Here is a 17533-nt window from a genome sequence, read left to right as displayed (position 1 = left end):
CTGACGCCTTAACTTTGGTTCCAAACAGAAGAAGCCTCCACCCCGAATTTGCTGAAGAAAACCCACTTCCACGTGAGGCTGGATGCAGATAACGTGTCCCTGGCCACCTCTCCCCCCGAGCCCCACCCAGCTGAACAAACCCAAAGTGGGAAAAGACGAGATTATCTTTCCACACTTCAGACCTCTCACTCTCTCCACTATTTTGTGTGGGAAGTGAGACCCTGGTGGGGCAGGACTCACGAGAGGGCAAGGGTATATGGAGGTCTTGTTTTCTGGCTGATGGTACAATAGCACAGGGGGTGGACTTCACATCTATCACCAGGCATACGATACAGAGTGTCACTACAAAGTTCATTAAGGATACGATGTGTCCAGATTCAATTCTATTGATGACACTGTAGAGATGCCCTTATGTGGACACTGTAACAAGACCAGGAGATGGGTTTGTGTAATTCTACCAGGTGAACCTGGCAGGCCATAGGGCTGGATGAAGGCTGCCGTAGGAAACAGGACAGCGGCCCCTATCCCCTACAGAGAGGAGCTGACGCAGGAGAACAATCAACGGTGGACAAGCTGAGACCAGATCATAACAGTCAACATATGCAACGTTTCCCCAACTACGTCTAGAGGAACAGCTGGCCTGGAGGCTCCCTGGAAAGAGTCCTGCGGTCAGATGCACTGACAAGCACCACATCACTTGCTGCAAATCAGAGTATCTGCTAAAAGGGGCTCCATAACCAAACGGATTCGACTGTCACTTTGCCCCTCTCTAGGAACCGTGGGAAAGGTATTCCACTTTGTGAAGCTTCAGTTTCCTCATCTATAAGATGGGAATGATACCCCCTTATGTTATATATCACCAGCTGAGTGATCTTGGTCAGGACCTCATTTGCCCTCAGTTGTTTCATCTGTAAAATGGGGATAATAATACTAGCCAACATGGCCGTGGTAAGGATTACCAATGAGATCATGTGTGTCAAGTGCTTAGTGGGATACCTAGCACACAATACACATGCTAAACATTCATAACCCTTACTGGAATTTCAAAGGCCCTGTGAAGTCCTGTATTAAAGAAATATATTTAATTCTGGCTAACCCATTTGACCACAGAATCCTTTTCCATCTATTTTTGAATCATATATATGACTGTTCCTAGAACACATTTTGGAAAATACTGGTCTGGTAATGAAGTGGCCTTGAGAATCACCAGGAACAGGGCTCAGCAAATGTTCTCCGTAAAGAGCCAGATAGTAAACACCTTAGACTGTACAGTCTCTGTTGCATCTTCTTGTTTTTTTTCCAACTCTTTAAAAATGTAAAAGTCATTCTTAGCTCGGGGGCTACACCAACACGAGTGGTTGCCAAGAGCCAGATCTGGTCCATGAACCGCAGTTTGCCAAGACCTGATCTAAAATGTTCTAGCTGTTCTGGACTGCTCCTGGGGACACTGAAGAGGCAGCCACCCAAGACAAAGGCCCCACAGGGGCGCTGAGGGACTCGAGGGGCTACTCAGGGGCAACAACAAGACCAGGCACTTAGTGAACACTCCCTAGCCTCCACTTAGAGGCCAGAACCACCACAGTCTAGATCTCAGATCCACTGGGTTGGACCAAAAACACAGAGTAGAGTAAGCTCCAACACCTACCTCATTGACTCTGCTCTTTCAGGGAAAGGTTCTGGAAAATACCACATTCTCCTAAGAAGGGGAAAGGAGAAACGCAAGAAGGACGTATGCCAGGAATTGACCTACACCCAGTAGAACCACAGAAAGACAGGAAGAGGCAGGATCACCGCTCGCCCTGAGGCAGACATTCCTTTCTCCTGGCTTACAGGAGGCTCTCACAATCTGGGGGCTGAGGCTGGAGGCACCTTTCAGTCGTGGAAAGGTAGAAGAGCAAACTGGGGCTTGGAGAAGAGGTGGACGGTCCGCTGCCTGAGCTTGTTTCCAATTAATTTCGTTCAACAGAGAGAGAGAGAGAGAGAGAAGAGCTCCCCTCTATGATGGCCAGGACTGTGCACAAAAGGAAAAAGGTAGAGGGCGCACACCCTTTCTTAGGTAAAAAGACTACTACACACTCCTCTGTCTCTTAGCAATCTGACACAGGTGTGGAACAATGAACCCAACACGTCTATTAGCTCTAAATAGACGCAAGTCATACATTTCTGGATCCTTCTTTGTGGGCACAGGGCAAAGGCAGCAGGTGCGCTGGGGTTACCTGGAGCTGGAATGAGTCATTACCGATTTGACTCGAAGAAGGTATCTGTCGGCATTCTCCTAATACCATCGAGGCCACAAACACCACCACGGTGGTTACCAGAGACACCAGGAGGCTCTCTAAGACTCTAGGAAGCAAAGCACAGCTGTTACTAGGTGAGAAAAAGACACCCTGGTCTTGGGAACTCAAAAACACAACACAGCCTACCCCCACCCTTCATTTCCCCACAGAGCATGCACAGCAGCCCCAGTCAGTCAGCTCATGCGCAGAATTTGTCAGCGACTTGCTGCGTTCTAGCAATTTGTACATAAAAAGTAGGCAGCCAGTAACGTGGGCTGTGCGTCCACATCACCTCTCTCCGAGGAATGGAATGGTCTTCCATTTTGGGTCCTGGAGGCGAGAGTCTCACTGACCCTTTGGACTTGATCACGTGTCCTAGTGGCAAGTCAGGAGAGGCTGGGCGTCAACCAGCAACTCTCATATAAATTAAGCTCAGACTCAGCCTTTCGGCCTGTCTGACAAATAGAGGAGATTTATGAGCCCATCTACATTCTCGGTCTTAGACGAGACATCAAAGCTGGTGTGGGACGCAGGGTCTGTCCACATAACCGCCTTCCTCGGGAGAGATGGCCTGGTCCACACAAAGCTCAGGGAGCCACGGCAGGCTGGGGGGAGGCGACTGCACAGGTACCTGACGAGCTTAGGTTTCGGGTGCACGTTTCGCATACGGTACTTTGCAAGCCTCTTGTTCAGACAGTTGAATGTGGCTCCCAGGAGGCCCCCAATGACCCCCATCACGACGAAGAAACCCAAATCCATAGCTGTCCAGAGATGACATTTTTTATCAGAGTCAGAGCACTGAGAGAGGGGGCAAGGGAGAGAGAGAGAGAAAAACCATAGTGCCCATGAGAACGAGAAGGGACAGAAGCGGAGAAGACAGAAACAAGGGCCAGTGCAGTGTTGGAAGCCTGCCCACACCAAGCACGCGGCATGCACGGGAGACTAACGGGGCAGAGACGCCCCACTGGAAGCTGTACCTACCCTTCTGATCTCTTCTCTCTGGTACTTTGGTTAAGAGCAATTTTCATGGCTCAAGAAAGAAATTCTGGGGGAAAGGACAAAACATACCTTAAACTCGCCGAAGTTCAGCAATCCAGGGAGCTGGAAGGAACCCCAACTTCCAAACTGAATCCCAGAACGAAAGAAGTTGAGGGTGAAGGTGGCAGACATGGAACAAAAGAGCTGGGGGACAGGGGACAAAAACAAGAGCACTCAATAGTGACAAGTCCTCCTTTCTCCCCGACACATCCTCATAAAACCTACTGCTCCACACAGAAACCTGCAAACTCTAGGTTTGGGTACAGGGGAAAAAAAGTGAGCAAACCTGTAAATGAGGCAATAAGAAGTTCTCATTCACCAGCCTCTTGTGAGAGCCTATTTATTTAGAGCCTATTGTGGACCAGATCCTGTGCCAAAAAGGAACAGTAAACACAGAAGGAAGAACACGCTACCCTGAGGTAGGAGACTGGGGTTCGAGTCTTATGACCACAGTGAGTTTCATGTTTTCATGTCAGATGGTTCATCAAGAGAGGATAACAGGAGTTTGATTTGGGGATGGGGAGGGCATTAATATGAAAAGTATAGAAAAGTCTCTAGTTTGGGGGTTAGAGGTGTCTAGAGAAAAGGAATTTCCAATAAAGTCAACCCTCCCAGTCTCATCAAAACAAAAGGTAAATGTATCGAGTAAGACATGTCCAATTTAAATTTTGGGGGTATGGTTAAGTTTAGGAGAAGCTTTTCACTACACGTCCTCCTCACCACTTTCCATGTGAGCCCTTGGTTCCAGAAGGATGAGCCCTCCTCCAGACTGAACAAGGTACCCCCAATGGGAGCCCCGAAAGCTGCAGCGACTCCAGCAGCCGCCCCTGCTGATACGAAGTCCCGCTTGTCTCTGAGGAGAGGAGAGAGAGGTGGTTTATCTAAGAGCAGGCCCTCAGGCTGCAAAAGGCAGTTCTCCACTTCCTTATCCACCAGCACATCATCTCATGACCCACGAAGTCAGAGCTTATGAAGCACAGGTCTCCGGTGAGGCAGACTCGGCAGCAAATATGGCTCCCCTAAGAGCCAAACCCTCTCCCCAATCGGATGTCCTCCAGGTGGAGGGTTCCTCGACGCCAGTCTACTCTGAACACGGAATCTCAGCCCCAGCTCAGGAGGTGGATCCAAGATTTCTGGCAATCACTGCTGAGCCACATTCTCACCAGATCTTCCTTTCAGAAAGCCAGAGCATCAGAGAAAATGTCAAGGTGCTGGTGACATGTAGAGGTGCAAGTAACAATGACTTGCAGAAATACCAAGACAAGAAGGTGGACCACAACTCTGACCCTGGGCCCCTTGCAAAGTGTGCAGGACAGTCACCCACACAAATCCCACGTGGCGAAAAAGTACCCAGAAGAGCACTGTCCAACCCAGGAAGGCAGCTGACCAAGTGAATTGCTTTGGAATATAAAATACATTCTTGATAACACGTCTGTGGACTTTCTTGGTTATGTTTTTAATCTTGGACTGCCTTCTTCATTGCCTGAGATGCTTCTAGGCCTTATGTCATGACAAAACAGAAACAGTGATGCCAGCTTGGCCCTTGTGCTTATTTTCAGAAGAATAATTCAAAGCCCACCTCCTTTCCAACGGTTTGGTTTCACATGCAGCCTGCCTAGATTATGAGCAAGTATTGGGTCTGAGCAGCTATAAATGAACAGGTTGTTGTTTTCAAAAAAACCCAATTCCTAACGTTTCCATACCTGTCACTTCGGAAATAGGGGAAGTTAAACTGGATCTTCCGTAAAGAGATGCTCTGAAACTAGAGCAAGAGAAAACCAAGTCAGACCACGGTCCACAGGGACCAAATCTGCAGGAATCCACAGCCCTGGGGGAGTCCCCGTTGCTTGAGCACACCTGGGCAGACGTGCTGCAAGAAGGAAGAGTCCAGAATAACAACCTGGAAAGAAAGAAGTTACTTTTGGGAGGAACTTCTTTTCCTGCCCCCAAATTTCTAGGACCTTCAGCAATTGCATTTTGTACACAGTCAACAAGTCAGACAGAAAAAGGAGAAACAGCTGAGCGAGGGGCTGGAGGAACCAAAAGCTGAGAAGACCGAGTCAGCGCTGCTCAGGGGCGGCGGGTAAGGAAGGGCCTGGGGCACCGCCTTCCAATCTGTCCAGCAAACCCTCACGCTGCGCCCAGTCCTTGCTTGGCCTCCCCCACCTCTTAGGTGACTTCTGGGAGGCTGGAGCTCGACGGGAAGGAGATGAGGCAGTAGCCAGAGAGAGAGCAAAAAGCAGCTCTGGACGAAAGTCTTCTCTCCTTTGCTTCGACAACTCCCAGTCACAGGAACGCCCTCCCCTCCAAATGTGAGAGGGAACCGTCTAGAAGTGACGCTTCACAAGGAATTGAGACTTCTCAAGCTTGCAGCCTGGGAGTCTGGGATAGCCCATAAGAACGGGAGCTGTGGAGTCCTGAGCTAGCTCCTTAGCCTCTCTAAGCCTGTTTCCTCATCTGAGAATGAGGACGATGAGGACCACTAAACCCTTGGGGTGGCTTCAAGGAAGAAAGGAGTCGGTATACAGTCTGGCCCAGACAGTACTTAATGAACAGCAGCCGTTATTCCCGCGCTGCTTCAAACGGAATCCACACAGACCTGTGAACCTCGGTCAATGCTTCCAGCCTCTTGGGATCTGGCAGCACCGAGATGCTCCACCAAGATTCCGCATGTAGGGGTGCTCGGCAATCACTGAGGGAACCCCAGGTGACTTTCATTTGAACAGACTTTCTCTACGTCCCATTTCTGCTCCTAGGACACTGCAGGGCCTTGTTAAAACCTCGAGGTACCAGTTACCCGCTCTCCTGGGAGACAGACCACACAGTTTTCACGTCAAACCAAACTGACATCAGATTCCAAAGCCACGTTAGGGAGCTCCCAATGGATTTTTTCCGAATTCAACCACGGACATGCGCCTGCCAGGAGGCCCACTCTGATGGCGGCACCCTCCCAGCCCGTCGCCCCTTACCTGAGGGAGGCCAGCTCCCACCACTGCTCCACTGTGGATCATGGGGCCTTCCTTCCCCACAAAGAGCCCTGGGGACAGGGGGAAACGGGGGAGACCATCAGCACAGAAAAGTCTTTATGTCAGGAGACCTTTGCTATGCAGACCTTTCTCTTGACAACTATAAACCAGGGATAATCACATGACTTTATAAGAGAAAGAATGGGTGAAATTCCCAGCAAATAAGAGAAAATACTTTTTAAACTCTAAATCAGAGATCAGTAAACTATAGCTCGCTGCCCGTTTTTGTACAGCAGGAGAGCTAAGAATGGTTTTTACATTCCTACATGGATACATTTAAATGGTTACATAAGTTTAAGTACCTACATAATATCCTCCATTTTGCCTCCTGGTCCACAAAGCCTAAAATATTTACTATCTGGCCATTTACACAAAAAGCTTGCTGACTTTGCTAAAAGCCAACTCCACAAACCAACTAGATGGTTGTTCTACTTCAAAAGGAAATGTTGTGTTTGTCAGATATCTCTGGATGGTAACTTACTAATAGTGTCTGCATTTAAAAAATAACCCATCAACAAAAAGTGCAGAGATCTGTCTGACGGCAGGCCCTTGAAATCCAAATCTACTTAATTTATATACATAATGCTTCTTGTCATCTTCACCCCTTAAACATTTGAAGGACAAAAGTCAGGAAACCCCCCTTACCTCCAGCCACACTGAATAGCACCCCAAAGACTTTGCAGAGCAGGGTCCGGAGACGGACGATTCCGGGCACCTTCACGCCGTTCAGATAGCACTTGATCTCGGGTATCCCAGAACCTGCTGCCACTGGCTGCCAGGGGAGAGCAGGCACACCATGACCTCAAAATCCACTGGTTCTATGGCTTACCCTCAACAACCTCCCTAAAGAGGGCAAACTGACCCTCCTCATTAGCAGCATCAGCATCAGCTGGTGGGCCTGTTAAAGCACAGATGCTGGGCCCCACCTGGGTTTCTGACTCACTAGGTTGGGGGCAGGGGGAGATGGAGGAGTTGCATTTCTAATAAGTTCCCGGTGATTCAGCATCACCTGGGGGGCCTTTCAACACTCAACAAAGGCACCTCACTTCCGGAGATTCTGATCTCATTCGTCTGAGCTGGGTATCAGCCATTTTTAAAGTTATTTTAAAGTATTAAAGTTTAAAGTATTTTAGAGTTATTTAAAGTCATTTTTAAAGTTCCCCAGGTGATTATAATGTGCTGCCAAGGTTGAGAACCACTCTCCTAATCTAGGTTTTTCCTCCTTAATCTCATCAGAGGCTGAAATCTTTACTTTCAGAGACATCTCTAAGTGAATGAGAGGCCACTTTCTGCAGGAATCTATCTTCTAAGTCTAACTCAGTTTCCTGACATGCCAAAAATGGAGATGGAGAAAATGAGTGCAGGAATCCAAAACCTCAGAAGCGAAAAGGCAACACCCACACCACCTCACCTCGATGAGGACCAGAAGGCTCGCCAAGAAGGCAAAGGTCAAGTTGAAACCCAAAAGTTCAAGGAGGGACAGGGCGAGGCAGCCTTTCTGGCTGCATTCCTCCACCGCTGCGGACACTGGGTTAAGGACACAGCGCTCGCCAGCCAGGGGTGCTCCTGCAACCCTGTGAAAAGGGGCAGCTTCTCCTAAAACATGTTGGCCGCTTACTGCACATCTTCCTGTTCTCCATACAGAATTTTTAAAAAAACTGCCTGGGATGTCTTCTACATTAGGAACCATTTGTAAATTATGAAATACTTCACACATTACAGAAAGCAACAAACACCCATCCCTCCACAGCCCTAGCTTTAACAAATCTCAAGGTTATGCCATATTTGCTCCAGATATTTTTTAAATATTAAAACATCAGGGGCCGGCCCCGTGGCGTAGCGGTTAAGTGCCTGTGCTCTGCTGCTGGCAGCCTGGGTTTGGATCCCGGGGGTGCACTGATGCACCGCTTGTCAGGCCATGCTGTGGCGGTGTCCTATATAAAGTGGAGGAAGATGGGCACAGATGTTAGCCTAGGCCAGTCTTCCTCAGCAAAAAGAGGAGGATTGGCATGGATGTTAGCTCAGGGCTGATCTTCCTCACCAAAAAAAAAAATAATAATAATCAGATAACATTAAAAAAAAAAAAAAAACCTGTTTCCCTCTCTTACTCCCCTGGGAGAAACCACTAACCCAAAATTATTGTGCATCCTTCCCTGTATATTTTCATATGTAGCCATACTGTTCGATATGTTTCTAAAATAAAACAATGGTATTGCACTTTATGCACATTCTACTACTTCCTTTTTTGCTCCCTCAATATTAACTTTTTGAGAATTAGCCATGTTGATACACACAGCCCTCGTTCGTTCATTTTAACTTCTGCACAAAATTATATCATATGAACATACTGCATTTTTTCCATTCTCCATTTGATGTGATTTCAACTTTTCACAATCACAAGGCTGCAATGAACATCTTTGAACACGTCTAAGGCCCAAATCCTGAAGTGGAATTCATGAGTCAGAGAAGGTGCACTTTCCTATGTATTTAATCTGCATTGCCCTGGTTAGTGGTGAGGTGAGCACTTTCCACAGGTTTATTTATTGGCCGTTTTCCTCTTCTGAGAATTGCCTGTTCACTTCCTTTGCTCATTTTTCTATTGGGCTGTTTGGGCTTTGTTCTTATCGAGATGCAGTTCTTCCTGTATTCTAGATACTAATTATCTGTCTCTTAAATGCATAATGAACAACCTCGCCTAGACTAGGAACTGTCTTCCACTTTTTTTACGGAGACTTAATGTTGTTGTTCGGAGTTTTTTGCTTGTTTGATTAAGCAGAATACTTACTTAGATGTGGTCAAGCTTATTAATCTTTTCCCTTTCATTCATGCCTTCTGGAGTTTTAAGAAATTACTCCCTACTCTTGACATCACATAGTCTCTTAAAGTTTGGTTTTGCCTATTTACATCTTCAATCCGTCTGGAATTAACTTATAGTACAAAGTAGGAACCTAATTTTATATTTTTCCAGATGGATAACCCATGTCCCAGCATGTTTTATTAAATAATCCATCTCCTCCTCACTGATTTATAGCACTAACTCTGTCATTCACCGTACATCTGCATGTGTACGGGCCAGTCTCTGCTTCTCTATTGTTTTCTGCTGGTCTAACTGGGTATTCCCGAGCCAACATGATGCTGTTTCAATGACTATATCTTCAATCACATAAGTCTTGACATCTACTGGAGCAAGTCCCCCATCTGTTGCTCAAAGCTGCCTTGCCTACTTTCGGCCCTTTACTCTTCCAAACAAATTTAGGAAGAGAATTTTCGAGTTCCACGAAAAATTCTATCAGAATTCTGATTGGAACTGCTCTGAATTTATAGATTAATTGGAGCGAACAGACATCTTTGTGGTATTTGTGTCTCACCAACCATGAACATGAGTCCCTCTGTATTTATTAAAGTCTTCCTTTTGTGTCGTTCAACGATAATTAAAAACCTTAAAGCCGAATGGCTAATAAACATCTCTTCAAAGATCATGTCTAGCGCTAAACTCATTTCTAGACAAGAAAGCAAAGGCAGCGAGTGCCGACGGCCTGGGAACACCAAGAACCGTGAAAAGGATACACGCCTGTACCACTCCAAACTTGAGCTGGGTGAAGAGGCGCACGAAGAAGTCCACAAAGAGACCCACCTGTGAAGAGCAAGTGAGCGTCACACGCCTGTCTGTGCTGTGTTACAGGCACTTCCCTCGACAGCATCGACTTCCCCACTGCCTTCACAGGGCACTCGCACCCGTGTTACCAACAGGCAATGCATGATGGTTGGTCACTGACTCTCTCTGGGAGATTGTCCTCCAGCCTGGCCCCACCGCCCCTCCAAAGAACAAAGGAAGGGGGTACAGCTGAGTGAAGGAAAGTAAAACAAAGGGGGAAAAAGATGTGAGACCAAGCAACACCATCCGTGATCAGAGAGTAACAATATGGAGTTGTGTGAGGAACCCCTCAGCTCTTTCCCAAGGCAGTTTCAGAAGAAGAATTCCAAAAATGTCTTCAGTGATGCTTCGGTGGATAAGCATACAGCCTAGGGCATTAATTGGAAAGACAACATCCACTTAGGTGTATATGGCTTTTGCATGTTTGTTATTAGTATTTTATATTTTGTAAGTCACTATTTTGACTTATAATCATCTTATAGCCAATGATAACCCTGGTAAACAAGAGAAAACCACTCCTGTTCCACTATTCTACTCTCATAAATTCTTGCTTGGGGCTTAAAGGAGAACCAGAAACACTTGTGATTTTGTGGATTCAGGATCAAAGGCTTCATGCCTTTAACTCTGGCCTTTCCTCAAGCCAATGCCTGGAGGCTTTTAAATACTGAAGCAATAAATGATGACAGATCAAAGGATATGAGGCCAGTAGAAAGAAGAGCTGGGTGCTATGTTATAAAAGCAGGTCTCCCTTCCTAGAACATCAGGGTGCGAGGTAAAGCTGCTAGTACTGATAAATGGCAGTTCAAAGGAGTTTGATATGAAAGTAACAGAAAGACTAACAATTAGAGAGCTAATGACTATGCTTATTACAGGGAAATTTGCAACCAGAAACATATACAGTCATGTGCCACATAACAATGTTTCAGACAACGATGGACCACATATATGATGGTGGTCCCATAAGATTAGTACCATATAGCCTAGGTGTGTAGTAGGCTGTACCATCTAGGTTTGTGTAAGCACACTTTATGATCTTTGCACAACGAAATAGCCTAACAATGCATTTCTCAGAACACATGCCCATCGCTAAGTGACGCTTGACTGGATAGCAAAACAGACACTTTGAGACTTCAATAAAACGATTAAATCAAGCCAAGTTCCGCCCACAATGGTACCCATCAGAATGTTACCAAAGAAGCCTTCTGAATGTCATTAGTCTTTAGCAGGATGTTCTTTGACTTCTGAATTTACTACAGTAAAAATTTGACAAGTGCTGTGAAGACAAACATTGTGGTTGCCTTTGTGGCTATATTATATTGAATAGGTATTTACACACTATGGGTATACCATGTAGAATTAAGTATGAGACTTGTAGTCAGTTGTAGACAAGAGTGATAAACAGGCTGCTGCTTAGGAATACACAGAACCCCTGTTACGGACTGAATGTTTGTGTCCCCTCAAAATTCATATGTTGGAATCCTAACCCCCAATGTGATGGTATCAGGAGGTGGGGCCTGTGGGAGGTGATTAGGTCATGACGGTAGAACCCTCATGAATAAGATTAGTGCCCTTATAAAAGAGGCCACAGAGAGCCCTCTTGCCCCTTCTGCTCCGTGAGGACACAGTGAAAAGATAACTATATATGAACCAGGAAGCGGGCCTTTACCAGACACAAATCTGTTGGCACCCTGATCTTTAACTTCCTGGCCTCCAGAACTATGAGAAATAAATGTCTCTTGTTTAAGCCACCCAATGTATGGTATTTTTGTTATAGCAGCCTGAATGGACTAAGAGAACCCCCTATTCTAACACGGTATTGATGGTGTGGGGGATCAGAATTGGCCACCTCAAAATATGTCTCTTTACCTTGATTATTTTCCTCTGAAAGAAACTTTGATCTCCCCCAGCCCCCTAACTGCCTAAAAGAATTTAACTCTGGGTATGGATAAACTGGGAAGGTCATTGCTAAGCCCATTCCAAGTAAAAGTAGAAGTTACCCTTTGTAAGAGACATTCACATTTATAAGAGAAATCTCCATTTGTAAAGGTTTCTCCCGCTCTGTACCAGGAAGAAGGAGAGATGACCTTATCTCTAGAAACTGTTATCAGTGCAGAAGGTGAGGACTTAAATCTGAATACTCTTGTTTACTGTGCTTTCTGGTAATCTCCCATAGCTGACTGTCCCCACCCCCAACATCCTCCTTTGTCTTTACCTGAATACGATATTCAAAGATGAGAACCTCGGCCATCTTGTGGAGCTACTCAGTTTCCCTGGGTCTCTCCCATGTATACATGTTATAAAGCTTTGTTTGATTTTCTCCTGCTATTCGGTCTCATGTCAGTTTAATTTGTAGCCCAGGTGGAAGGACCCAGAGTGGGTAGAGGATAGTCTTCCTCCCCTTCCATGGAAAATCAAATGTGACATATATCATTTTGACTTTCCCAGCTTCTCTTCTCCAGGTTTAACTGTGGTAAGTCAGCAGTTATGGTCCAGACCTTGTGCTACTACACTCTGGCAATGTTTCATAATCTTCTCTTGTCTGTGAGTCATCTGTGAACGTGCTGACCTCAGAACCCTGTGCGTTCAGGCACATTCTTCTACCCACAACCGCCAGCTCTGCCTTCTAAATAGAATGAGCAATGTGTAGGGAAGAAGCCCAGGAGAGCACAATAAATCCACTGAGATTTACAGTGTCCTGTTTACTGGCATGCTATGCTAAAGGAAAGGGCAATGTTCACAGCTTTGTTCCCACTATTTTGCCTTTTCCCTACAGAGTGACCTCAATATCCACTAAGTACTCTCCCCACTGTGTATCTGCCTGATGGGACCATAGCATATCATAAGAAACTGGTTGTGACCAAGCCTTTAAGTGCTTTAAACAGTACTAGCGTCCATGGCTCACCATCATCTCATTAAGCGAAAGCAAAAGAAGTTTGAAAAGCAGTGACAGGATTATTACATTATAAAAAGAAAAGGCAGTCTGTTATAACGACAAACAACTTCTTTGCCAGGCTAGAGCTTGCCCTCTGACCCCCTCCACCCGAGGCCCACCATCTCCCCATGTCCCGCCTGCTCACCAGCCCGGTGCAGACTCCAATGGCAAACACCACCATCCACTTCACCGCCTCATACCTGCGACCTTTCTGTTCACACAGGAAAAGAACGACTCAGTTTGGTACCAGGTTATGATGGCAGCAGGGAAGGAACACAGCTTGGCCAACCAGGTTTAGACTGAATTCCACCTGGACGGCAAGCATGGTGAAGATGATGGCTGGGATGGAGGGTCCTTTACGATGCAAGGAGGATGAACTCTAAGGGGCTGGGCCAGGTGCACTGACAATGGGTACTCCGGTTGGCAGGGTGAAGGTCTAAGGAATAAATGCTGATATCTCACAAAACGGGTTAAAAGACCAAGGGTTACAAGGATATTTACTGGAGCATTTAGACCAGAAAAATAAAGCTTGCCTTCAGACCTACCCAGTCCTAAGAGATGGATAAGGAACTCACCTTATTATCCATGGTCTCCAAAACTTCCAGGTAGGGGTCATTGATACAGCGATCATAATCCAAACTCTGAAAGAGGGACATGGGAGTAAAAATGTCACAACCAGAGAGGGAGATTTACCAAACCTGGAAAGGGATAAAACTCTAGGCTGCTGCTACCAGAATTGTGGATGGGCAGTGTAGTGGCACCTGCAGTGCCCAGGAGGAGCTTGTGAGAAATGCGCTCAGACCTGCAGCGTCAGAATCTGCACTTTTTGTGCATTAACATTTCAGGAGCACAGCCTCATGCTTTAGGAAAAGCTTTAAATTACACATCTTTAAACGTCCTGTTTCTGCAAAACATTCAAAGACCTTCAACTATCACCAGAGTTACCCAACTCACTCCATTAGATGAACAAAAGCTTCAATTAACCAGAAGCAAATTCATTTAGAAAGTCAATTAATTGTAAGTACCTTCTATAGTTAGCGTCTATGAAAAAGGGGGTGGTCACGAGACAAACTACCATGGAGACTATTTTGAAACAACTTCCACTTTATGTTAGGAAAAGGCACAGACGCAGTCCAGCTCCTAAAGCTACGTCTACACCAGTGTTCTTTAAACCATGCATCACAGAACACAGCTACGAGAGGCAGCAGTGTGGCAACAAAGGAGAACGGTCTGCTGTGTGCTCTCTCCTTCCCGTAACCTGTTGCCACTTACACGTCAGCTGGTAAACAACCTGGACTCTGGGCCGGCGGCCACACTCCCAGGCAAAAGTCAGCAGTCAGCACACACCAGTGCGGCATGTGGCAACTGATTCCATCTATACGACTATCCCAAGTCCAAATTCTATCTTTAAAAGGGTCCTCAAGCATCAACAGGCGATGGATTAAATCAATTATCATACATCCAAATACGGAAGACTGTGTAGCAGGAAAACAATTATGACAGGTCTATACAGAAAGACGTGGAAAATGTGCAAAAATTATTAAGTAAAAACGGCAAGATGCAAAATCAATCAATCAAGCCAGATGCAGAATAAAATGTATAATATTATCCCATTTTGATTAAATAAAATTAAGATTATTTGTATGTCAGTATACACTGCAAAACATCTGGGAAAATTTAACAGTGGTTCTCTGAGGTGGTGTTTGAGGAGGTGTTCACATCGGGGTGCTGTATAAAATTCTCACAGCAAACGTGGTGTAGTTTTTATAATAATGTACAACTGGAATTTCAGTTATAAACTATTATGACATTAATAAAAAAATGTTTAGAACCCCAACACAAATGTTTAGAATCCCATTATAAATGTTTAGAACCCTGTCATAAGTGTTTAAAACCTTACCATAAATGCTTGAAGCCCACCAATCCAAAAAAAAAGAAATTACTTTTTTCTGATTACAAAACAAAAAACGACAGTCAGTAAAAAATACTTCTACTGGGAAACTAGACTCATCCATGAATGATTAAGTACATATGTATGTATATATACGTATGTAAACAAAAACGTTGAAAAACATAAATATCCTTCATACCAAATATGTACAGAATTACTGGCTAATTATTTGCTTGATGGTTTTGTTTAATAATGCTACGGCTCCACAAACATTTAAAAGGTTTTTAGATGTCCAGAATAGGCAAATCTCCAGAGGCAGAAAGTAGATTAGTGGTGGCCTAGGGTCAGGGGCGAGGGGAAAGGGCAGTGACTGCTAATGCGTATGGGTTTCTTTTTGGGTGACGAAAATGTTCTAAAATTGATTTGGTGATGGTTGCACAACTCTGTAAATATACCAAAAAAACACTGCACTGTACACTTTAAATGGGTCAACAGTATAGAATGTGAATTATAGCTCAATAAAGCTGTCAAAAGGGATATTTAGAAACAACTGCATCACCAGAACATCAATCTTTTCTTTTTTAAATAATTGGTTGAGAGTTTGACACTTTGTAAATATGTACCAATGGACTATATGATCTGTCATTAAAACTAGATACTGTTACTTCCCCTTTGCTGTGACTAACTTTCTTTTATTTCTGCTGTATATGTTGCTCTTTGGTTTGGGGGACTAACAACTTTGCTTTTTTTTTTTAAATAAAATGTGTATAGGTGTCTTGCAGGGCTGCTGCCCATAGTTATGAGCAAAGTGGCACCTGGTTGTGGGGGCAAGTGGGGGCTGAAATGCAGCCCAAATTCAACCAGGAAGGGCCCCTAAGTGCTCACACAAAAAGCACCTTCAATGGGCCATGAGCTAGGGGCGTTGCTAAGGCCCACAGTGGGGAGGCCTTTTATTCTAAGTCTTCTGCTCTAAGGAGTGCCTTTTCCTAACTCAAAAGAGCAATACAGACTCTGTGACCTGAAAACATTACTGTTTGGTAACGGCCTGTCCCCAGATAGGCAGTTATCATTATTCAAACCACCTATAATGAAAATGGATGTTCAAACGGGGATTCTAACATCTTGAAAGACTCCCAACTTATCAAAGAAAGAGTGAAGTATGTGCAATGAACTCTTAAAAAGGCAAGAAGAAGGAGCACATTTTAGAAAGATGTTCAACAGAAGGGTTTTCTAGTCGATCCGTAATAAAATGAGCAGACTTTTCTGAGTAAGTGCCTAGCTGAATTTGCCCTTACACAAAGCAAATGCTCTCAAAAAGCTCATATGCAAAGACAGCTAATTATGAAATATTAATGCCTCACATGAAAGAACATTAACCCACAACATTTACATAAACATGCATATCAGCTGAAAGTAAATGCATTACAAATATAAGAGCAATTTAGTGAAAGGAGTGAAGGAACCTTGGGAACAGTAGGGTCAGTGGAGCAGAGAAGCCATGATGAGCTCCCAGGAGTAGGCTGAAGGCTGCGAGAGAGTTTCAGAAGTGGTTACACAGTCAGGATGATATCACTGGATTCAATGAGGGAGTCTTATATGTACTAATTCTTGCAAACTTCTCAACTATGTACAAGCAAACAAATATTCAAGAAATATGAGCAAATACATCAGTGGATACTTTTTGATGCATTAAAAATACTCCCAGCAAATTAGCACATTAAACTCTACCATGGTGTGGCAATTGGCAAATTCCAGAGTCCTGAAATTATTGTGTCAAGTAAATGGCAAGGGAAAAAAAAAAAGATGAAGGAGGAACCTTCAGACTAAAAGAGATTTAAAAGATATATCAAACAAATGCAAAGGGAGGACCTTATTTGGAACCTTATTGAAACACACTATTAAAAAAATACAGTCAAGTGTCGCATAATGACGTTTCAGCCAATGACGGACTGCATATGACAACAGTCCCATGAAATTGGCACCATATAGCCTAGGTGTGTAGTAGGCTATACTGTCTAGGTTTGCGTAAGTACACTGTATGATCACATAACGACGAAATCGCCTAATGACACATTTCTCAGAGTGCATCCCTGTTGTTAAGCAATGCATGACTGTACATACGACATTTATAAGACAACTGGAAAATCTGAACGCTGGATATTTGATATCAAGGAATTACTGTTAATTTCCTAGTTGTGAAATGGTATTGTTATGCTAAAAAAAGTCCCTATCCTCTAGAGATGCACGTTGAATTATTTATGGGTGAAATGATGTGACATATAGAATTTCCTTCCAAATAATATGAGAAGGGGGAAGTAGCTAGGAGCACAAATGAAACAGGGTGGGCATGAGCTGAATGACTCTTGAAGCTGTGTGATGAATACGGGGGGTTCCAATATACTATTCTGTCTACTTTTGTATATGTCTGAAATTCTCTATAATAAAAGTTTTTTAAAAATTTCATGCTACACTACAAATTTTAATAGTTACACTAAATTCTACAGCAAAAGATGAAACATAAAAAAGAAAATTAGTCTGGATATGTTATTGCTCTAAATATTGAATTTTTGAAGTCTACATTAAAAACAAAAGCATGTAACATACATGATTAATTTCACTTCTTGGAATTAACCCTAAGGAAGCAATTAAGGATGAACAAGAAAGGATGGTCACGACTATGCAGTTTATCATACAGAAAAGTCAGACTAAATAAAT

At 44.4% G+C, this 17533-nt stretch overlaps 1 protein-coding gene across 7 annotated transcripts in view; it reads right to left on the bottom strand.

Moving 5' to 3' along the window:
• Positions 1-17533, bottom strand: part of CLCN6 (chloride voltage-gated channel 6) — a 31475-nt gene that overhangs the window by 11990 nt on the left and 1952 nt on the right. For 6 of the 7 annotated variants that reach the window (XR_009221855.1, XR_009221854.1, XM_058552905.1 and 3 more), the window contains exons 3-13: positions 13503-13568; positions 13073-13138; positions 9908-9974; positions 7752-7858; positions 6986-7112; positions 6284-6351; positions 5018-5076; positions 4035-4167; positions 3345-3458; positions 2908-3074; positions 2217-2343 (exon numbers count right to left, since the gene is read on the bottom strand). Coding sequence is in view for 5 of the 7 variants with exons in the window: in XM_058552905.1 (XP_058408888.1) it covers positions 2217-2343; positions 2908-3074; positions 3345-3458; positions 4035-4167; positions 5018-5076; positions 6284-6351; positions 6986-7112; positions 7752-7858; positions 9908-9974; positions 13073-13138; positions 13503-13568 (1101 nt within the window). In the remaining 2 variants the exon portion in view is untranslated. The remainder of the gene's footprint in view (positions 1-2216; positions 2344-2907; positions 3075-3344; positions 3459-4034; positions 4168-5017; positions 5077-6283; positions 6352-6985; positions 7113-7751; positions 7859-9907; positions 9975-13072; positions 13139-13502; positions 13569-17533) is intronic. The other variant, XM_058552904.1, reaches the window with a different exon arrangement.

This window comes from Diceros bicornis, chromosome 13 (genome assembly GCF_020826845.1).
Source record: "Diceros bicornis minor isolate mBicDic1 chromosome 13, mDicBic1.mat.cur, whole genome shotgun sequence".
In the NCBI taxonomy this organism is placed as follows: domain Eukaryota; kingdom Metazoa; phylum Chordata; class Mammalia; order Perissodactyla; family Rhinocerotidae; genus Diceros; species Diceros bicornis.
This window is presented reverse-complemented; position numbering and strand designations above follow the sequence as displayed.